At 33.4% G+C, this 24,105-nt stretch overlaps 2 protein-coding genes across 4 annotated transcripts in view; both read left to right on the top strand.

The window, feature by feature from the left end:
- The window catches only part of LOC125862467 (uncharacterized), a 1,053,062-nt gene that overhangs the window by 580,913 nt on the left and 448,044 nt on the right, over positions 1–24,105 (top strand). The window lies entirely within an intron of this gene.
- Positions 16,454–21,478, top strand: LOC125862465 (uncharacterized). Of its 2 annotated transcripts, none has more exons than XM_049542544.1 (6): positions 16,454–16,550; positions 17,983–18,049; positions 18,434–18,835; positions 19,640–19,974; positions 20,790–21,001; positions 21,089–21,478. In XM_049542544.1, the coding sequence occupies exons 1-6, from the start codon at positions 16,458–16,460 to the stop codon at positions 21,135–21,137; spliced, it is 1,158 nt and encodes a 385-aa protein (XP_049398501.1). In that variant the 5' UTR covers positions 16,454–16,457; the 3' UTR covers positions 21,138–21,478. The 2 variants fall into 2 exon arrangements, with proteins under 2 accessions (XP_049398501.1, XP_049398502.1); XM_049542545.1 differs by lacking the exon at positions 16,454–16,550 and adding an exon at positions 16,943–17,720.

Raw genomic sequence — 24,105 nt, 5'->3', positions numbered from 1 at the left:
AGGACCACGGCTAGTGGTCTTGACCACAGCTCGTGGAGCTCTTCGTGGAGATGCCTTAGGCATTGAAGCTAAGGAACCTAAGTGACAAGCTCACTGCCTCAAGGACCACGAGAGGGACCACGACTCGTGGTCTTGACCACGGCTCGTGGAGCCCCTCGTGGTAATCCAATGGGCTTGTGAGCCTAAGGCACCACTTCCCAAGCCACTGCCTCAACTCCACGGGCAGGACCATGGGTCGTGGTCCTCACCACGGCTCCTGGAGTGGCTCGTGGTGCCTGGACAGGGTTCACTAAGTTAGGGTCTTTTAGGTCAATTCCTTTTTAGTCCAATTAAGTGGGGGTGTTTTGGGTATTTTTAAGGGAAGTATATAAGTTGTTTTTCAGTCAAATTTCACAAGACTTGGTCATTATTCACAAACATCCAATTGAAATAAAAAAAACTCCCTCCTCTCTTAATATTCGTTTCTCTAAACTCAAAGAAGAAGAAGAAGTCATTAGAGCTAGGGTTGGTAGATTTTCAAGGTTTTTCCCCAAATTTCTTGGAGCTTCTTAGTCAAGGTATGGATGTTTTTCATCTTTGGGAAGCTATCACCCAAAGGGCCCCTTCAAATTATGTTTATAAGATTCCAAATTCCCCAAACCTAAGGTTTTCAATCAATGTCGTGGGTCTTTTTCCAAAACATTTTTCATTGATTAATTATGGTTTATTATGATGATTTATGATTGGAATGTTGGAGTATTGTTTAATTATGAGGAAAATCTCCCTTCGACCCATGATTTCCCCTTCTTCCTAAATTATGAACTATGGTATGACTTGATTGATGATGGAAGCTTGGTAATTGATTATGTTTATGTTGATTAAGTTGTTGAATCATAATATCCCTCTATCTAAAGTAGTAATTCTAGAAGTTAGGGTTGATCTTGATTGTTAAGCCTTGAAGGGAAAATTATTAGGGTTTATAAATGTTGATGAGAATTGTATATAAACTTGTAATTCACTTATGTAGTATGGATCCTATGACTATTGTGTAATTGTGGTATTGATGCAAGATCCTTCTTCTCTATACCCTTACACTTGATTATGCATGAAGTATGTATGTATGTTTATGGTAAGCTTGTTGTGTTGATTGAACGGCCATTCTCATTAAACACTATGAATATAATGTGAAAGGTTTACTCCCGTATTGATGATTTTAAGGTTGAAAGGACATTCTCACCTAATGAATCCATGAGATACTATGATACCATGTTGATTTGAATGTCTAGTGCATTCCTTTATGAACATGAACTAAAGTAAAGACTTAATATGATTTTTAAAGGGAATTGTGCTTGGCACCGAGTGGATATGTAAATGAGATGGAAGATTTTACGTTAGAAAGTTTGGCTTCCCAATGTATGTTATCTCATGAGATGGAAACCTTTTACGTTAGAAGTATGGGTTTCTAGTAGCAATCTCTTTATCCCATAACTATGTGCCCACATAAGTCTTTAGCTAGTAGATCCACCTAAAAAGCTAAATATATTATTTCTACCTTAGGCAAGTAGGACACCTCTTTTCGATATGGGGGTAGAACACCAGATTCCATGTAGCTCACATGGTCTATGTCGGTTAATGCTGATTTCCCTATATGATATGATTATGAACTATGATAAGAATATGGACTTTAACTATGACTTCTTAAGAGGTACTACTTAGTATGAGTGGGGGTATGGGACATCACTTATGCATTGCACAAGTAGGCTTTAAGAGGGGTTATGGTGAGGGTCTCATATGTTATGAAGACTTATGAATTATGTATGTAAGGTACGCATGGATGTCAAGGTTGACTTTACTTGTTACAAGTTATGAACATGAATAACTCCTTACTTATGTATGTTGGTTATGGATAAGGCAAATGTAAGATATGTATGTTGTTGGTGACCTAAATGTGATACTTAGCATTTGGTAGGGTTATCGAATCTTACCTTTGTGTTGCACTAGTATGGCCTTGGGTTGCTTATATGTTGGTTTGACTTACGTTCTTTCATATATGTGCATAATGGCTTTTAAAACTTGATAAATGCATGATTTCAACTAAATGTCCCTTTTATGCATGTTTTAAGGATTATTATGCATTGCTTCCATACTTAGTATTTTATGTTCTAACCCATATTTCTACATTTACTATGAGTGTAGGTTCCGGTCATTGAGACGTACTTCTTCTTTCAAGTGAATCTTGGGTTGACTATTTCCTAAGCTTGGTGAGTCTTCATGGTTCGAGGAAAAGACATTATTCATTTCTAGCTTCTATTGTACTTTCTATTTTGAGACTTTATTGATGTAAAGGGATTTGACCCTATTTGTACTCTCTATTCTACTAGATAATGATTGAGAGAAGGTCTAGACTCTTATTTTTGGTTATGAAAAAGAAGTTGACTTCGATTGTAAAAGTTTTAAATTTTTCTTATCATTTCTATGACTTTATGTGAATGATTATGCTAAGGGATTGTATGCGACCCCTTCGTGGTCAAGTACGATGTGTTACGTCTAGGGGGTACCCTTGGGTCACGATAAACTTGGTATCAGAGCACAATATTTAGAATGATTCTAGGATGATGTCTTAATGAACCACGTCTAGTAGAGTCTTGTTCATAAGTGTGAAGTGTGCCACACTTATGAATGAGAGGCTATATAATGTTTAGGAACTTTCACTTCTTTCATTACTCTTTAGTCGTGCTTTGGAGTACTAACTCTATGAAGTCCGTTTCCTAACCCTTCTCTTGTGACTATAGGCAATGAATACAAAAAGGTCGAATGCAAGGAGGATGGAAGAGGAGAATTTGAATGAAGGAGCCTCCTCAAGCTCCTCAATATCCTCAAGCTCCTAATGATGAGGGGACTATGACCAATGTGGAAATAAGGGCGGCTCTCCAAACATTGACTCAAGTTATGATGGCACAAGCATAAGCCGTGATAACTCAATCCCAAGCCATGACGGCACAAGCAAATAGGGAAGTTGGGCCCCATGTGAATCCTAATATGAGCACTATGGCATCAAGGTTGAGAGACTTCATAAGAATGAGCCCTCATATGTTCTTTGGTTCCAAAGTGAATGAAGATCCTCAAGAGTTTGTGGAAGAGGTTTACAAGATTGTGGATGCTATGGGGATGACTTCTATTGAGAAAGCCGAACTAGCCGGGTATCAGTTGAAAGATGTGGCCCAAGTATGGTTTTCTCAATGGAAGGATAATAGGGCTATAAGAGCGGGTCCCATAAGTTGATAAGTATTCAAGAAAGAGTTCCTTGATAGGTTCTTTCCCCATGAGAAGAGGGAAGTCAAAGTTGAGGAGTTCATCAACCTTCGTCAAGGAGGTATGAGTGTCCAAGAATACTCCTTGAAATTCACTAAGTTGTCCAAATATGCCCCATCCTTGGTGTCTAATCCTAGAGATGAGATGAGCCAATTTGTGATGGGTGTGTCTGACTCAATTGAGGAAGAATGCCATGCGGCAATTCTCCATGATAATATGGACATTTCATGTCTAATGGTGTATGCTCAACAAGTTGAAGAGACAAGGCTTAGAAAGAAGAATAGAGAGGTAAAAAGGGCAAGGACCGATGATGGAAATTCTTCCAAGGGTAAATTTCAAGTTCAAGGTAAACCAAGGTTCAAGAAAAGGTTTTCCAACCAAGTCTCTTCCAATGCTCCAAGGTTCTACAAATATAAGGTGTCTAACACTAAGCCACAAAGAGGTAATAGAGGTAGCTCTTATGTTGAAAGACCTAGTTGTGCAAAGTGCGGTAAAAAGCATGATGGCAAGTGTTTAGTTGGCATGGATGGTTGCTTTAATTATGGGAAGAGAGGTCATATGAAGAGAGATTGTCCCATTCTAAAGGTCCAAGGAAGAGAGGGAAAGCAAGCCCTTCCAAGTGGTTCAAATTCCGATGCTCCAAAGAAGAACCGCTTCTATGCTCTTCAATCCCGAGGTGACCAAGAGAGCTCCCCGGATGTTGTGACCGGTATCTTACAAGTTTTCTCTATTGATGTTTATGCATTGTTAGACCTAGGTGCCACTTTGTCATTTGTTACACCTTTTGTGGCTATGAAATTCGAAATGCTCCCCGAAGAGTTACTAGAACCTTTTTTAGTGTCTACCCCGGTTGGTGACTCGGTAGTGGCAAAAAGAGCGTATAGGAGTTTTCCTATTTCTTTGTCTCATAAAGTCACTTTGGTTGATTTGGTAGAATTAGACATGCTTGATTTTGATGTAATTTTGGGCATGGATTGGTTGCATGCATGTTATGCTTCAATAGATTGTAGGACCCGGGTGGTTAAATTTCAATTTCCAAAAGAGCCAATTTTAGAGTGGAAAGGGGGGAATTCTATTCCTAGAGGTCAATTTGTTTCATGTCTAAAAGCTAGAAAAATGATCTTTAAGGGGTGCATGTATCACATTGTTAGGGTTATGGATGTTGAGTCCAAGCTCCCTTCTTTAGAGTCGGTCCCCGTGGTGAGTGAGTTTCTGGAAGTCTTTCCCGATGACTTCCCCAGCATTCCTCCCAAACGGGAAATAGACTTTGGCATTGATTTTTTGCCAGATACTCAACCCATATCCATCCATCCCTATAGAATGGCTTTGGCCGAATTGAAAGAGTTAAATGAACAACTCAAAGATTTGTTAGACAAAGGATTTATTCAACCAAGCATCTCTCCATGGGGTGCTCAGGTATTATTTGTGAAAAAGAAAGATGGGTCCCTTAGGATGTGTATAGACTACCGCCAATTGAACAAGGTGACTATAAAGAATAAGTATCCCCTTCCTAGAATTGACGATTTGTTTGATCAACTTCAAGGGGCTAACTATTTCTCCAAGATAGATCTTCATTTGGGTTACCATCAACTAAGGGTAAGAGGAGTTGACGGTCACTTTGAATTTGTGGTTATGTGTTTTGGGTTAACAAATACCCCAGTGACATTCATGGACCTAATGAATAGGGGATTTAGGCAATATCTTGATTCGTTTGTGATCATTTTTAGTAATGATATTTTGATCTACTCAAGAAGTGAGGGTGAACATATGGATCATTTGAGGATCGTATTGCAAGTCCTTAAAGACCACCAATTACATGCTAAGTTTAGTAAGTGCGAGTTTTGGCTAAGGTTGGTTTCCTTCCTTGGTCATATTGTGTCAGGCATGGGTATTGAGGTAGATCCTAAGAAGACGAATGCGGTCAAAGGTTTTCCTAGACCTCTAACTCCTACCGATATTAAAAGCTTTTTAGGCTTGGCCGGCTACAATAGGAGGTTTGTTGAGGGTTTCTCCTCTATTGCTTCTCCATTGACAACTTTGACTAAAAAAAAAGCTAAGTTTGTGTGGTCGGAGTCTTGTGTGAAAAGCGTCCAAGAATTGAAGGATAGACTTACATCCGCTCCGGTGTTGACCTTACAGGAGGGTACCGATGGGTTTGTGGTACATTATGACGCTTCTCGAGTGGGTTTGGGATGTGTCCTTATGCAGCATGGCAAGGTGATTGCCTATGCTTCGAGGAAAACCAAGGTACTTGAAAAGAATTATCCAACTCATGATCTTGAATTAGCGGCGGTGGTGTTTGCCTTGAAAATACGGAGGCACTACTTGTATGGGGTCCATGTAGATGTTTTCACCGACCATAAGAGTCTTCAATATGTGTTTAGCCAAAAAGACTTGAATCTCTGACAAAAAAGGTGGTTAGAACTTTTGAAAGATTATGACATGAGTGTCCTCTACCACCCCAGCAAAGTTAATATGGTGGCGTATGCCCTAAGTCGAATGTCCATGGGTAGTGTGGCTCATGTAGAAGATGAGAAAAAGGAGTTAGTTCGTGATGTGCATAGGTTGGCCCGGTTAGGTGTCCAACTAGTGGATTCCACCAAGGGTGGTGTCATGGTCCATCATAATTCCAAATCGTCTTTTGTTGTAGATGTAAAGTCTAAGCAACACCTTGATCCTATTTTGATGGAGTTGAAAGAATCGGTACTTGGGAAATCCATTGAGGCTTTCTCCTAAGGGGGAGATGGCTCCTTATAAGGCTCTTTATGGAAGAAGATGCAGATCTCCTATTGGATGGTTCGAGGCTGGTGAAGCTGGGTTGATAGGACCGGACTTAGTTCATCAAGCTATGGAGAAAGTGAAAGTTATTCAAGAGAGGTTGAAAATACCGTAGAGTCATCAGAAATCCTACACTAATGTTTGGAGAAAAGACTTGGAGTTTGAAGTAGATGATTGGGTGTACTTGAAGGTTTCACCCATGATGGGTGTTATGAGATTTGGTAAGAAGGGGAAGCTTAGTCTCCGATATATTGTTCCTTACGGAATATCCAAAAGGATTGGTAATGTAGCTTATGAGTTGGAGTTACCGCAGGAGTTAGCAGCAGTTCATCCAGTGTTTCACATTTCTATGTTGAAAAAGTGTATGGGCGATCCTTCACTTATTATACGTAATGAAGATATTGGTATTAAGGATAGTTTATCTTACGAGGAGATTTCCGTTCAGATTCTAGACCGTCAAGTTCGCAAATTGAGAACCAAGGAGGTAGCATCAATCACGGTTTTATGGAAAAATCAGTTTGTTGAGGAAGCCGCATGGGAGGCTGAGGAAGATATGAAGAAGAGATATCCACATCTCTTTGAGTCCGGTGAAATTCTAGATCAAGGTACTAATTCTCTTTTTAATGTATTTAATTGATGTACTGAATGTGTTAGATCTGCATGTTGGGTGTTTGAGTTGGGTGTTAGATGTTACCATCCTTAGTCTACTTAGAGTGATCTCATTCGAGGACGAATGTTCCCAAGGGGGAGATATTGTAACACCTTGGTATTTGGAAGAACTAGAATTAGAAAGAAATATTTTTGGAAAGAGTAAAAGTTGGAAATTTTGGCAAGTTATGCTAAGTATGAGTTTTGGGTCAACTTCAAATGACCATAACTTTTAGTGCAGGATGAGTTAGGTGGCCTATAAGATATCAAATGAAAGGTCTTGGAATCCTCTTTCAGCGCCACTGAGTTTGCTAATTTTCAAGCTCGTATGTGGGAGATATGCCTGTTTGAAGTCGGACTGTCTAGATAAGGAAAGTTACCCAGATTTAAGAGGGGTATTTTAGTCTTTTCCTTACCCTATAAGATTTATTTCGTTTTGGAAAAAGGTTCAAGAGGAGAAAAGAGGAGAAAGGTCAAGATTTTGTCAAGTTCTTGAGGTTTCATTGCAAAATTCGCCAAGGGTTTGATCCCTAAGAGGTATGTGAGTTCACATAGTGTTGGGTTCGTTCACCCACACGTCAATCATATTATTTTCAGGGAAATTTGTTTTTTAAAGTTGAAGGATTTGAGTTCTTGATAAGTTTTCTTGAAGTTTCTTTCATAATCTTGATTATTGAGGTTTTGATGAATTCTTGAGATACATGTTAGTGTTTCAAAGGTTGTTTTGAGTAGGTTATCAAATACTAACATTGAGTATTCGAATCTAAGTGATTGGGGAAGAAACCATTCGATTCTATGTGAACTGGGGTTAGAAAATGAGGAAGAACGAGTCCGACAGAAAGCAAAGTACCAGGTCCGCATCGTGGACGCGGACCTGTTCCTTCAGAGTGAAACTTTCCTTTCCGCGTCGCGGAGAGAACGCGAACTCCAATGTTTCAAAACTTATTTCGCAACCAAATATTATAATGCATCTCCACATCGTGAACTTTCTCCCAAACAGTTTTTTTCCAGAGTTTCTCATGATTAACTATCTAAAAACACTCTTATTCATCACGATATCTTTCCTATCACAAATAATAACCTTGAATTCATAATTCAAATTCAAGGTAGAGTTAAGAGCCAAGTATTGAGAGTTCTTCGAGTCATTTCAAAAGTCTTTTACAATCGTTTTAAAACTTGTCTTAAGACTTAAGCATTGAGTTTGAGAAAGAGTAGAGCCGAGTTCATTTCTTCAAAAGATTATATGTGAACTAAGTATTCCTAAAGAGTAAATGTTTTCACATATAAGATGAGAGGAAACACCAATTTCCAAAAGAGTTTTCATGAGCAGTTCTGAATACCATCTCTTTTAAGAGATATATTTTTGAGTAATAAATCTCAAACCACAGAGAAAGTTATGTTTTAAACATATGAGCTAGTTACATTTTGGGAGTAGTATTGAGCACCGATATGGGGACGAGTCCAGATAACTCAAAGTCTCCATAAACCGTGTAGCCAACATGGGTAGAAAGGGTCATACTTTTTAGATGACTCCTTAATGCTTTTAGCATAGACTAGTGGATCCACTTAGTAGTAGATTCTATACCCCGGCAAAGTATAGGATGGCCCTGGCAGCGTGAGGCAAGACGTTGTATCATCACATAGCTTATAGTGATAATTGTCGGATAGAGAATCTCTCACATAGTTACTATACAAAACTAAGTTACTATTGTGTTTTTCAATACACTGAGTTTTTATCTACATGTTTCAAAGCTTCTTTATACTGCATCTTTATTACTGCTTTATACTGAAATGAGTTGAGTTGAGTTGAGTTGAGTTGAGTTGAGACGAGGTAAGTTTCCTCAGTTCCCTTTCAAGCTTATATCTTGTTTTAGAATTTCCCTCACATGCTCGTACATTCCATGTACTGACATCATTTGGCCTGCACCTTTTATGATGCAGATACAGGTAACCAGGATCAGCATTCAGCGCTTCGTTGATCCAGTTGAGCTTCAGAGTTGTTGGTGAGCCTCCTTGCTTCTGGAGGATCCCTTTTATTTGCTTTATCATTCTAGTTTTACTAGGATGTTGTGGGTCTTGTCCCAACGTCCATCTCAGTTGTTAGAGGCTTCATAGATAGTTACATATTGTTAGTTCATGAGTCTTTTCCATTTTCAGTTTTAAATGTTTAAAGACTTGAGTTGCCTCTTTGGCCAGTTGAATGTTTCCTTTAGAACATTATGAGTTTCATACATGAGTTTATCTCTTGATTTATTTTAAATATTGAGTAAAGTCTTTCGCTGAGTTGTAAGTCAGGCCAAGGGTTCACTTAGGGCCAACAATAATTCCCGAGTGCCAGTCCTGCCCAGGGTGTAGGTTTGGGGCGTGACATATTGCTTAAGTTTCATATCACCGGCCCCAACTTATTTGGAATTGAACCATAGTTATTATTATGGTTATAGTATGTAGTTACAAAGAATTAATGCAATCATCAACCAAACAGTAAGTGGTATCTGAAGGGAACTGTTCAGAACTAGATATTCTAAACCAAATTTTGATACATAACATATTAAAATCTCACAACATAATTTTGTGAGCACTTGAACTCACAAATTTCCACAAATAATAATAAAAACGACCTTACTTTCCTAAAAACCAAGAAGAAAAAGTCACGTTACTTAACATATCTTTCAAAAAATAGTTTGTCGGGTTGTATCCAAATTTAAAGTCCACAAATTCAATTGAAAGAAGCCAAAAGAAAGAGTTATCACTACAACAAAAATGATGTTTAATGGTAATTAATAGCTTAATTACAACTAAGTATGTATTTTAAAAGGTATTTAGTACTCTCTACAAATGTCCATAAAGTCTATAGCAACATTGAATTTAATGACAATCAATTAATGTCGGTAAATGCTCTAGCACTCTTCGTTAATGTGCATATTTGTTACCAAAATAAATGTTTTTGTTATAGAGTATTTTGGACATCTGTTAGTTTCAAGAAAACTTGATCTCTTACTATGCCTAAAAAGAAGAGGAAAAAATATGACAAATTAGTCAACTTCTGATAAAAGAAGTAGACTAATTGTCTTTATACTAATATTCTTGTAAGAATGCAATGGCATACAATATGTTTGTATCTAAGATAACACAATCAAAATAATATACGAACTGTGAGCAAGAGAGAAATTTGTTTGGTTCTTTTAACAAACTTCACCATTTATTTTGTATTAGTTATCACATATTTGTTGTTGTGTTACAAAATATAGCACATCCCACAAGCAATTTTCCCAAAAAGATATATGAAGAAACCTAACGAAAGGGAAAAAAGATAAGATCAATTTTCAATCATCCTTGGTGGATTTTTTAGTAGAGCTAAAAAAAAGTCACAAAATAGCAAAAAGAAATTACAATAGTTACATAAATCACATGACTTACGGTAAAAGATTAATCTCCGTGAAATAGGAAGAAGAAATTTTTGAGGAATGAAACACATTTAATAAGAAACTTAATTAATGTATTTGAATTTGACTCCCCTATAGCGGAAAAAAAACTACAAATAATAGTGGCAGATGTAGAAGATTTGCTTACTAAAGAACCAAATGTAATGAATTCAACCATTCCAATAGCGTTTGAGTTGTGGGCGGAGAGGTAGAGTAGTAATGTCGCATTGCAATTGAACTTAATTTTCTTTGTTTATATGAAGAACTTGTAGAGAGGAACAAAAAAAAGATCAATTTTTAATCATCCTTGCTAGAATTTTTAATAGAGTTCAAAATGTCCCAAAATAGCAAAAAGAAATTGCAATAGTTACATGTATCACTATGACTTACCGTAAAGATTAAACTTTATGAAATAGGAGGAAGAAAACTTTGAGGAATGAAACACACTTCGTAAGAAGCTTAATTAATGTATTTGAATTCGACTCACATATAGCAGAAAAAAACCTACAAATAATAGTGGTAGAAACAGAAGTTTTATTTACTAAAGAACCAAATGTAATGAATTCAACCATCCCACTAGCGTTATGAGTTGTGGACTGAGAGGTGCAAGAGTAGTAATGTCGTATTGCAATTGAAATAAATTTTCTTTGTTTAATCATTCTTCTTTTGGTGCCTTTGAAGTAAGTGTTGGGTTTTAAAAGGTGTGAATGAAAATGAAGAGTTGTGACTTTTATAAAAAGTTGTGACTTTTGTGAAAAGTTGTGATTTTTAGGAAAAAAATTTACTTTTATGAAGAGTTCTGATTTTTCTAAAGAGTTGTGACTTTTCTGAAATGTTATGACTTTTCAGTAAGGTTATGACTTTTAAGAAGAGTTAAATATGAATATTGATTTGTGAGGGTGCCACATAGGCGGTTTGACTGTTGTGAACAGGCGCAACGTTTATGAAGAGCATCAAGAGTGGTAAAACAATGATCGGGAGAAGTGGTTGTTGAAGGTTGATGTGGCGTTCCAATTGCAGAGGGGAAGGGCAGTTTTGGAATTAAATAAATAAAAAGACGTAACAAACAAACAAATACTCCTCTTTATCTACACTTTTGATGAAACTATTGACTTGTATTGATAATCAACAATCTTGCAAATAGTACGAGACTTTTTAACTTTTGAAGCTGAAAATTCAACATGTTAATTTGTTCATATTCCTGTTCAAATACAATACTTATTGAGAGTGTGATTTTAAAAAAACTTCTTTTGATATATTACTACTATTCATATTTCTGACTTGAATTCTTGAATATATAAATTCAATATGAACTTGATATATCAGAATGCACTTACAAGTTACAACGCATTAAAGTCAAACAAAATAGTGTGCAAGAGAAAATAAACAATTATGTTGTAATGTGATTATGATGTTCTTTAATTTTGGAAGGACCGATGATTTTACTTCTTTGTGTAATTTAATATGATTTCTTTTGTGAGCCTTCTTTCTTTGTGAAGCCTTATGAACAAAACATAATTTTTTGGACACTTTACTTGTCTTAACCATTCATTTTTGAAGGATAAAGTTCTTTAAGAATAATATTTTTAGTAGGAATAAAATATATTTTTTTTAAAATAAATTATCCTCATTTATATCTATATCTATTTATTTCTTTATTTTATAGTACCTTAAAATTATGAACTTTCTAACTTGAATGTTAAATTACTAAAATACTCCAAACTTAAAACTTCCATCTATGTCTATTTAAAAAACATATGTCTTGAAAGATATTGACTTATCCAATAAGTTATGACTTTTTCGAACGGTTGTGACTTTTCCGATGAGTTTTTACTTTTCGAAAGGGTTTTGACTTTTTCAACAAGTTGTGACCTTTCCAATTAGTTGTGACTTTTTCGATTAGTTGTGACTTTTTCAAAGGATTGTGATTTTTCTGATTAGTTGTGACTTTTCCAAAGAATTGTGACTTTACCAAAAAGTTGTGACATTTACAAAGGATTGTCACTTTTTCGAAGGGTCATGACCTTTCAGATAAAGCACAATAAACATTAATTCATCTTATACTTTGTTGGCCATAAATAGATGTGTTTTTCTCCTTTTTCAACCACATTAAAAAAAATTACTCTTTTTCTTCTTATATTTTTAAAATTATTGCGATTTATTGTCGTTGAGTAAATTCAAAGTTTAGAAAAATTTGAGGTACCATTATTCTGATGAAGCAAATCATTCAATCCTAAGAGGATATATTCCAAGTACTTTAGGAAAATAAGTTTTGGTGATATAATAATCTTTTTTTTTTTTACTTATAGTAGTAGGTAATGTTCCAATATATGAAGCTAACTTGAAGTAGTCTAAATTCATTTGATTTTATAACATTTCTCTTGTGATGTGTATATATGCTTTTGAATATCTTTTTTCAATATTACTGAACTGCTCATGAGTCAGAAAATTGTGACGAGTTGTTTTGTTGATGATCAAGACATAAGAATGAATATATTTTTCAATGTTATTTATGTGATTGAAATTCTCAGGAAGTTTGCTTCAAAATAGTTACTACTTTATAATATTTTCCTTTCGTTTTACTTATTTATTATTTTTTAATATTTATGTAATTTAGTCGAAAAAATCCATATAATTTATAATGACGCTGAGTTGACGTGCCTATTAGTTTATTTTTTATTTTTTGTTTAATTAAATATTATTATTATTATTATTATTTATATATATATATATAATCCAAGTCAAAGGAACTAAAAGAAAGAATTCTTGACATAGAGCTCCATAGGTTAGGAGCAACAAAAGAAACGTGGAAACTAGCATGTAAAATGCTAGATCATGACCATGCATAATGTAGCATATGAAAGAAGACAAAAATAAAGACGTAAGCAATTACGTCATGGAGATAGCAACAAAGAAAGGAATCTTTCCTTTTTCTCAAAGTCAAAAAGAAGGGTCAAATCATGCCGGCCATCAACAAAAGAAGACGGACAAGTCCTCATCTTATCAACAAGGAATCTTCAATCAGTGAAGGACCAAAGACAAAATATGTAGAAGTTTAGGGAAATCCTTGAAAACATATATTTTGTAACAAGTCCCTCCTTCCATCTATAAAAGGAGTGGAACTTCATACTTGAGAGGGAGACTACATTTTCTGAGAGAAAAACACTTGAAAAAAAAATGTTAGGTACTTCTAAGAGTATAAGTGAGTAGTAACTTCTCCCGCCAGGGAAAAGTATTTTCTAAATATGTTGTGAGTATAGATATATAATATGTATGGTGTGATTGTAAAAATTATAATATGAAATAAAAAAATTGGTTTTTATACTTCTTTTCTTAAAACTCTATTAATAGTCTTAAGTGAAGGTTGTGATCTTCAGCCTAGGGAGGAACAGTAACGAAGTAGCCAAGACTGAGGTCGTTAGGGTGAAACACTGTTCATGGCCTAAAGGGAGAACTACTGCGGTAGTGATAAGGACTATTTACGACAAAAAAGAAGGAAGATATACACACACACTTTTTATTGCATGTTATTAATTTTACAAGCATACTATATCATTGTTATATGCTTACTTAAAACATAGAAAGAAATACTTAGTACCTATAAGGAATAAAAATATAAAATTGTCTCATTTTATACAACATTGTGATTATCATGCTATCAGCATAAAAAATATTTTTATAAATTCATATTTTATATCATGCTATTAACATAAAAATGAAATTTTTACAAAAATTCGTGCATAGCATAAGAAAAAGAGCTTGGAAGCATAAAAAAACTTTATTTCATATGGATAAAGCAATTTCAGAGATGGAATAAGTATATTTGCATATTAGTCATACCTATGATGCAATAATATTTTCAATACATGAAATGAAAATGTGTAGAATACAAGAATATTTTGAATATAAAAATGTGTATATTTGCGTACTAGTCATACCTATGATGCAATAATATTTTCAATACATGAAATGAAAATGTATAGAATACACGAATATTTTGAATATAAAAATGCTCTATCGATTTTAAAAAATTGTAGAGTCTTCACTGCATAACCGCATATTTATCCACAACCCTGTTTAAACAAACAACAAGAAACTAATGGTATCAGGTTCACAGCAAATTATCTCTTTATTGATTTTCCAGAGGAGTTGAAACATGAACAAGTGCAAGTAGTTCTCTTACCATACTTTTGGTTGGTATTCAAATTTTACCAAACAAATTTACTATTTAATTTTTCATCACAAATATTTCTAAAAATTATATAGTGACTTTTCATCGTTGATTGTTGATAATGTTTATGAATTATTAGTCTTCGTGAATTAAAAAAAAATTAAAGCCAAGTAGCTAATATAAAAATGGAACTAGATTTTAATCTAGTAAAACCTATATGGTATATAGAGAAAGAGACCTTGGTAGCAATACTACAAGTAATTATCCGCAACCCTGTTTAAACAAACAGCAAGAAACTAATGATATCTATCTATATATATATATATATATATATATATTAAAGTATTGTATATGGCACGAAAGTATCATCAAATTAACATGGATATGAAAATATCGTTGTTTGGTGTAAGGTAAATATGATATATGTATGATTTCATAAATTAAATATATTTTTATGTTTAATGTTTAATTTTCTAGTGGAAAAAAAAGAAGGAAAAAAAAAACAGTTAACTATGGAAAGTCAGATTACTATTTTTGATTTATGTATATATTCAATCGAGAAGGACAATATGAATATCAACAAAAAGAACATTTTTAATTTTTTAGTGGAATAAAATCATTTCTAGTTAACTATAGAAAGATAGATACCTATCTTTCATTTATGTACTCATTCAATTGGGAAGTAAAAAATCAGAACTAACAACAAGAACGTCATCTATTATTCACCTTATAAAAATAATAAATAAAAGTACAGAAAAATAATTCTAAAAAAGTAAAATGTAATTATTTTCTTCATGTATTCATATAAAACATCTCAAATTTTAAATCAAATACTTACTTCCTCTGTCTCAATTTATGTGACACATTTCGTGAATCAAACAGTTTAAGTTTGACCAAGAATTTGCTCATGAAATCTTTATTTTTTAAAAATGAAGTATATATATATTTGTAAATTACATTAAAAATACTATAAGTCTCAATAATTGATAATTCAAAATGTTTAAAAGATATATAAAAAATTTATGATCAAAGTTAAACTTGTTTGAATCTCAAAATTCGAAATGTATCACATAAATTGAGACAGAGGGAGTAACTTTAAAAATATTTATATTATATGACATCTCAAAAGTTTAATTTTCAAATACATGAACTTTAAAAATATTTGTACTACTATAAAATAGGCCACCAAAGCAATACAACTAAGTAGTAATAAGTGGGGCCCATGTTTTCAGAAAGTTGTGCGAATTATTTGTAGTTTTAAGGGGACAAATTAGCCCAACAGATAAACAAAATAAAATGCAGTTGCACTACTCCTTTAACTATCAATTGAATTACATTTTTCATGTGAAATTACAAAAGTAACATCTGAGGATTTTTTTGTCAATTCTCATAAACGGGAAGCTCCTCACATTCACTCTTATTAATAATAGTAATATAATAATTTTCAAAGTTAAATTAGATTGTATTAATTTGATATTTTAAACAAAAAATTTAAATATGCAAAATCTATACAAAAAGTACTATAAATTGTAATTTTTTGCATATGAATATGATGAAAAAACACGTTGTAAAATATTAGTTAAAATTCTTATAGTTTGACTCTAAAAAGGAAATCATAATAATTAAAAGTGTATAGAAAGAGTAATAAATAGGTAATTAAATTTCAAGAAGTTTAAAATAAAAAGTTGAAAAAAAGAATAAGATAAACAACATATATTAAAAATTGAAAACATATAAATAATAAATGGGCCCAAATAAGGTTTAACTTTTGGCTAATAAAATAGTAGGTAATTAATGATGTTAAATTGTTGGATAATATGTGCTTAGATAGTGTTGTACATTCTTCTTTTATGGTTGTACCTTTAAATTTATATTATTGGACAATTTAACATCATTAATTACATACCTCATTTGGGCCCATTTATATATATATATATATATATATATATATAACTATATATAATAAGTGAAAATATTTACTACTTAGCACATGACAAGTGTTGGATGATATATGCTTAGATAGTGTTGTACATTCTTCTTTTATGTTGTAACTTTAAAATTTATAATATTGGACAATTTAACGCCATTAATTATCTACCTCATTTGGGCCCATTTATATATATATAATTATATATAAGCCCCCATTGATGAGCTCCGATCATCAGCTGCCCGGAGAAATCAAAATAAGCTTCCCAATGTCGCATCTCCTCCATTTCAGCTGCTACCAGATCTTCTCCAAGGTAAGTTTATAACCTTCTACTCATCCTGAGCTAAATCGGTCAGATCGAGAGAACTTCAAGTTTTCCGTCTTCTACCTTTATTGCAGCTGGAGACTCCGCCCAAACTATTATTTCAAATCAACAATCCTGAATAATCTATCCTAGCATGTTATTTACTGTGTTTCAATTATCACATTATTTTATTGTTGTTTTCAGTAGCTTTCCTGTAGACTTTTCACTGTTACCTTGTTACTTGCTATTATTCTCCTTACTGTCTTCTTCTTTCTACCTGGATTTATTACACTTGAGCTGAAGGTCTTTCGAAAACAAGTGATAATTCTGTCCATATTCTATCCTCCTCAGACTCCAATTATGAGATTCTACTTGGTGTGTTCTTTTTATGGTTGTTTAATCCCATGAAACTTCTAGTTTGTTCTAGAGGACCTGAATACGAGAATTTTGGTTATTATGGGTTAAATCCCATAAATACTAAATTCTATTTGGAGTCATTTATGTCTTTGAACTATCCAACGACTCTTAATTGTCCTTTCTGCGACAAGCATTGAAAGATGAGGCCTAAACATAATATTAGGGATCTTAGAGAAAAAAGATTTTTCGAAAAAATGAGTTAAGGAAATGGTTGTGCTGAAATATTGCAATCACGCTATACAATTGGATAGGCGAAAAGATTGAGGAAGAGTCAATGGGTTGAGGTGATGAAAAAATGAAAAGGCAAAAGAAGATGACCTTACACTAGAGGCAGTTTGATTATCAGTTTTTTTTTTTTGACAAGAATTGTTTGTTTGGATTTTTTGCAAGAAGTGTTTATTTTGAGCTCTTTTTTTGTTTGGTACAAGTCAAGTGTGTAGTTGAAAAGTTGAAACATGTTGAGAGGAATATCTTTGTATTATACTTAAAACAAACTTACTTTTCAGTTTACATCACCACAAATATGAAAATATCATACTTGGTGACACAAAACAGGAAAGAAACAACAAGTTAAACCAAATTTATCTTCTTTTCAAAAATTTATCCTTATTGATAAGGGTACACGTGTAACTAGCGTGCCCAAAAGCTAGTATATTACATGGAACAGTCTCTTCTTCCCTCTTGAATAAGGAATGGAATTATTCGTCCTAAGTTACCTATAAGCTTAGTAGCATGTCTCTTGACTTGAACTGTGGCTTCGTTGTGACCTGATATTCATTGGTTTGTGATGGTACACAGTCTTTTGGCATGCAACTGCAGTTTATACCTTCAGTCTTATGCGTGTCCATATACTGGAAGTACTGAGCTGAATTATTCTCAGTCAAATGATTAGATGATTCTTCTTTTCCTTTTGGTATACTTGAGTTAAATGTATTTTCTTGATCTTTTTTCTCTAGTACCGTCGTGCGGTGATCTATGCAATCTTTTATAGAGTGCTTGTTTGATTCCATGCTTTACCATCCAGGTGAGTGCAGGACCAAGAGTATTCTGCATGCAGAGGTTTGCCGTGGAACGTCTAAGAAATGATAAAGGTAGTCAAATTGGGAAGTTCCTTTCAAAATTAAAATTCTTGTTTATGATGCAATTGAGCAATTGTTTTCTCTATTAACTGATATAAGTTTTAAGTTGCATTTCCTTTATTCAGAACGGGAAAAAGTTTAAGTTGCATGTCTTCCCTTGTATCTCTTATTCCAGTAAGGGTTGGCAAAGCAAATGTTGCAAATGTTAGTATTTGGTTCACTTCTAATGGAAGAAAATTGTTATTCGATACTTTTAAGTCACTTCTTGTCGCCTTAGTAATAGCAAGTTCCTCAAAGTGAGTGCTTAACCTCTGTTGAATGACTTGCTGTAACTTTGTTCTCCTCTTTTTTCTTTTCTTTTTATCCCTTGCCTTGGCTGTCTTCTGCCATCACAAGTTGTTAGGTCACATCATTTCAAGCTTGAAAAGCTAAAGGTGCTGAGAAGTTCTAGTAGGAGGCAATTCAGTTTCTTTGCCACTGCAGAGGACCAGTTGCCCAACAGTGAGCTTGAGGAAGATGTTTCTGTGCAAGAAAGTGAACATCCTAGTGTTGAATACATTGCCTTTGTCAGTAGTTCAAATGCCCAACTTGAAGGTGCTGGTGGTAAGCCTGGGGTACTATCATTCTACAATCGTCCTTACAGAAGGGAGGAGAAAATCCTTGTGTCCACTGCTGCAAAGAACGAGAACATTCTACTATGGTTTGTCGGTCCAGCTGTCCTTGTAGCCTCTTTCATCTTTCCCTCGCTTTATTTGCGCAGGATATTATCAACTATATTTGAGGACTCTTTGTTAACTGGTAGGCAAGGCTTATGTTATAACATGTTTCTGACATATTCATATTTGTTTCATTTAGTTTATCTACCAACCTGCTTTAGCTCCCCAAAGAAAAAACACCCCCCCCCCCCCCCCCCCCCCNCCCCCCAAGAAAAAAGAACAAAAGAAGCTATGATGATGTTTCTGATCGCATCATCATATTTCTATAACAAATAAATAAGCACTCATCCAAAATTGTGGCAGTACGATATCTTGTGTCCACTGACTCAATGATTTGTACGCAAAACTATTAAAGAATCCCACATCGGATATGGGATGGGTAATTAGTCTCCTTATATGACTTGGACAACTCCTCCCTTTGAGCTAGCTTTTGGAGTTGAGTTAGACCCAAGATTTATTTCTTTACATGGTCCTTCTCAATTCTTTGTTCACAAATGTTGGGCCCCCATATTATGCTGCCCATGCCCTGGTTAATGAGGTATGTGTGTGCGGGAAGTGGTTAGAGTACCACATCGTAAATGGGATGGGTAATTGTTCTCCTTATATGCTTGGACAATCCTCCTCCCTTTGAGCTGGCCTTTGGGGTTGAGTTTGACCCACGATCTATTTCTTTACATAAATAAACCAAGAGAGAGAAGACCCTTGTAAGTTATAGCGACCCACATACTATCTGTGTCAATATCAGGTGCCTGTTATGTGGCTGAAATGTCGATCATGTTTGATTGCTGTTATTCGATGTTCATGCTAATGATTTCCTTCTTTAAGTTATAAACAAGCAGTCGTTTCATCGCAGTTTTGCTAAATAAACTGTGCTCTTAACCTGCAGATTTCCTCATCTTGTTCTTCACAGAGGCTCTCTTTTACTGTGGAGCAGCAGTGTTTCTTCTCCTAATAGATCGTTTAAGGAGACCGCTTGAGCTAATATCTTCTGACAGGAAAACTATGCCACCACTCGTATATAGAATATCTTCAATTTCTGTACTAGCACTTAGTCTAATAATTCCAATGGTGACCATGGGGCTTGTCTGGCCATGGACTGGTCCTGCAGCTTCTGCTACTCTTGCCCCTTATCTTGTTGGTATTGTTGTGCAATTTGCTTTTGAACAGTACGCAAGATATATTGACTCGCCTTCATGGTCTGTTATCCCAATTGTTTTTCAGGTAAGGACTAGATTGACTTAGTAATTTCACTTGGAATGTTTTTGTAGAGAGGGAACACTGAACACTGGCCACTGTGATTTTTGTTGTATTGTGGCCCCATGACGTTTAACTTTAAATGTTATCAGGAATAGGGCCACCCTCCCCCAACACACTCCCTTGTGTTCAACTAAAACTTTTTGCAGCTCTTCTAACTTAATTTTCTACAGTCTGGATGTTTAAACCCTTCCAAATATTTCAAATGACATAGATAAACTTTCTTTTTTCAGTTCCTATAATAACACTACCAGATCCGTGAATGACAGTTTTCATTTCTCAAACTTTACTAAGTTGACTTGTTAAACTATGTCATGCTTTTATTATCCATGTATACTTTCATTGTTCTAATGGAAAGACCAATTAAGTAGACTCCCCAATTAAGATAGACTACACCAACACAAGAATTTTCAAGTTTGTTGTTGGATGTCTTATTTTATCTTTTACTATAATGTCATACTAGTATCACTGGACATCAGACTTGTAGTTTGTAGTTTTTCTGCTTAGACTGTTTCTGATAACGTCTGTTTTATTTGCCAAATAACTTCATATTATGTCTCTCCAAAAGCATGAATAGTTTATCCAAATATTCAGTAAGATGATTGTGCAACTTTACACTGCTTCCCACTTGTCTTGAAAGAAATTTATGCTCCCCCTTGCTGATTGAATAAGTTAACACTTCCCAAAGTAAAGATCCTCAAAAGCAATTTTTGTCTAAAAATTATACATGTCCCAAAGGAGTTTTATGGTAGTTGATGAGGTTATTTGTCACAATTTTACAGGTTTACAGGCTGCATCAGCTGAATAGGGCTGCACAACTAGTAACAGCCCTTTCTTTGACAGTAAGAGGAGCTGAGATGACTGCACAGAACTTGGCAATAAATGGCTCATTGAGCGCACTTCTAAATGTCCTTCAATTTCTTGGGGTAATTTGTATTTGGTCCCTTTCTAGCTTCATCATGAGATTTTTCCCTTCTGCTACAATGGCTGAGGGGTAAGACATGGTTCTTGGTCCCGCACTAAATACTCTGGAAGAGTCTGCACATGCATTCTTCTGGTCAATTGTTTGCCAATGCCACAGGTCTTTTGTGGTTGCGGCAGTTATTTCTTCAGATGGTCCCTGTTGTTGACTTGATCTTTGTTGAATGTGTAAGAATATGAGCACGGAAGCCTCTCAAACATGTTTCACGCTTGCAGAAAAAATCTTGGCAAATGAAGAAACGCGAAGGTGCAGAGCTGCTAATCATATTGTCACCTGTTCTGTTTTTATTCAATAGGCTGAGAATTTGGACAGCACGCACAAAGGAGTTTTACTTCATGGTTCTTTCATGTACAGCTTAAATTTTATAATGGGTATCTTCTGCAATTGCAAGTAGATTGCTAGACTACCATAGTAATCATTGTTTTACATATATTGTATCCAAATAGATTTGCAATTGCATGTATTTAACTCTTTGACTCGCTTCTCCTATCTCACTTACTCTCTCCTCTCTTTGCTCGCCTATTTCCCTATGTATTTGTATTTCAGAATATATCTGGTATTCTGAATATGCCATAGTAATCATTGTTTCAGAATATATTTGGTATTCCAGATATATGTATTTAGTGTGATTCACATATATTTAGGAATACATGCATATACTCTCACCCGCCTCTCTCCTTTTCTTGCTCGACTCTTTTCATATTTTAGTGTATCTAGTAACAAATATATATGTATCTAGGTGTATTTTAACTTGAATTTTGATATGAGTTATTAATTAGTGAGACAATATGTAATTATTTTAATGGAGAAGGGCCTAAAATGCCCCTCAAGTATTTGAACTGGTACAAAATTGCCCTCCATCTACCTATCGGTCCTAAAATACCCTTGATGTTCACCTTTCGGCTCAAAAATACACTTATGTCTAATGGATCACATTCATTAGGTGAATGGAGGGTAATATTGTACCGAATCTCTTACTTTAAGGGTATTTTAGGCCCTTTCCATTAAAATAACTAGTATACGTATCCGTGTGTTGCGCGAATATTGTAAAATGAAAAAAAAATTAATTTTAAAATGGCAATTATGAATTATTAGTGAGTGTATATATTTATATGTATTTTATTTATTTATTATTATGTTTTAGTTTTTTTGAACAATGTTTTAAAAATTATATAAGGATGCATAAAATTAATTGTGTTTTAAATTATAAGAATTTTGTCCACAATGGTATTTTTAGTTTAATATATTTTGTTAATTTCAAATAATTTCTATGTACATTTTATAAAGAAAAACTTTTAATGTTGAGATTAATAAGGATAGTTATAAATCACTTTATCTCTAAAAAGGAGTGTATTTAAGATTAATAAGGATAGTTGCAAATCAGCTTATCTCTAAAAATAAATACAGTTAATTTTTTTTTATTAATTAAGCATAACATTGTTAAAACATCTATAGATTAATTGATAAGATAAGATTAGATGAAAAGGAGAGAAATTGGAGGATTGGCTAGTAGGCTATGTGCGTGAGAAAATAGGCAAATTAGTTTTATTGAAATAACGTTTAAAATAATATAATATTTAAATATCATTTCTATATAGCCATATCAACTATACATTTAGTTTTATAAGTAATATATTATGTACTAATTTTTCTAGGGATACTACTAATTCTAAGATTATTTTACTTTTGATCAAATATCAAATATTTCAAATTTTTACGTGTTTGTCCTTTATTATTTATATACAGTTGGAATTAAAAAAATTCTTCTTTTTGTGTTTAACAATTCATTAATTCTAACATTCCACATGAAATATTTAATATCGTAAAATTAAATTACATAGTGATACATTTAACTAATGTTCTATTCAAAATCAAAAAATTCAATATATTGATATATTTAACTAATGTTTTATTCGAAATCAAAAGATTAAATGACATATTGATACATTTAGCCATTTACTATTTTTCAATTTGTGTAAATTATAATAAATTATAGTAAATGATTTTAAATGTAAAAATAATCTTTAATTAATACATCCGCTATATTAGGTTAACTCAAAGTGTTTATTAGATATTTTAAATTTGATTTGAATTGTATTAGAAAAGATATAAATGTGGATGAAAAGGGTGTTATGTTGATTTGAACTTTATCCGATTAAGCACATTATGTGTAACTACAGTTATCTTGAAATTCAAAAAATTTGAATTTTAAATTGATAATTGATAATTGTATCATATGTTTTAAAATTGTAACTTAAATTAGTGATGTTATATAATATTGTGAGTAGTCTTAAATTTGCTAAAATGACTTATAGTTATGATATTGTTCATGATAAAATTTAATGCTTCCTAATATAAATAAATACTATTATTTATCTTAATTTCAAAAGTTTAATTTTTATTCTTCAAAAATTATTGGGAAATTTGATTATCCTTTTAACAATTTGTTACGTTATTTTTTATTTTGTTTTGTACTATTTTTTTTATACCCGTTTATAAATAAAAAAAATTAAGTGTTAACAGTTTTATTTTATTTTTGGACTTTAAATTAATTTTAATAATTCAATACATTTTACATATTTTTTAAAAAGATTTGTAGATTATTTGTTTTAATAAATTGCAAACATATATATATATATATATAGAGAGAGAGAGAGAGAGAGAGAGAGAAAGAGAGAGAGAGAGAGAGAGAGAGAACTAAATTAATCATTAATTCAAAAATGCATTTTTGATAGTCGTAACATTTTTTATTTTACCGCCTATCCAAATATGTTACATATGCTGAATCGTGCTTTATATTTTATCATTTTTGGTCAATAATGGATCATGAGGCTCCTTTATTTAATTGAATAAATCTCTAAGAAAATTAGGCTAAAGAGCCCAAACATTCTTTTATATATCAAAACATATATCAAAAACACATTAATTTAACTTTAAGTTTTGTTCTATGCAACATTTTAAAGATAATACACACATTCTCATGTTAATCAATTTGTTGTTTCAAAGCAAACTAAATTTGATCCTCATAATTTTAATTGAGAGCAACGGATGACATTGTTTGTATAATTTCAAACATGGTGGAGTTTGAATCACAAAATATTTGAAAGTTTTATTCA

The sequence above is a fragment of the Solanum stenotomum genome, chromosome 4 (genome assembly GCF_019186545.1).
Source record: "Solanum stenotomum isolate F172 chromosome 4, ASM1918654v1, whole genome shotgun sequence".
Taxonomy (NCBI): Eukaryota; Viridiplantae; Streptophyta; class Magnoliopsida; order Solanales; family Solanaceae; genus Solanum; species Solanum stenotomum.
This window is presented reverse-complemented; position numbering and strand designations above follow the sequence as displayed.

What these genes read in the sequence shown, in the direction of transcription:
- LOC125862465 (XM_049542544.1), top strand. Translation starts at nt 16,458, where the DNA reads ATGAGCTCCGATCATCAGCTGCCCGGAGAAATCAAAATAAGCTTCCCA. An exon ending in TGAGGACTCTTTGTTAACTG is followed by an intron (nt 18,836 to 19,639) that starts GTAGGCAAGGCT and finishes CTTAACCTGCAG; the next exon opens with ATTTCCTCATCTTGTTCTTC. An exon ending in TTATCCCAATTGTTTTTCAG is followed by an intron (nt 19,975 to 20,789) that starts GTAAGGACTAGA and finishes ACAATTTTACAG; the next exon opens with GTTTACAGGCTGCATCAGCT.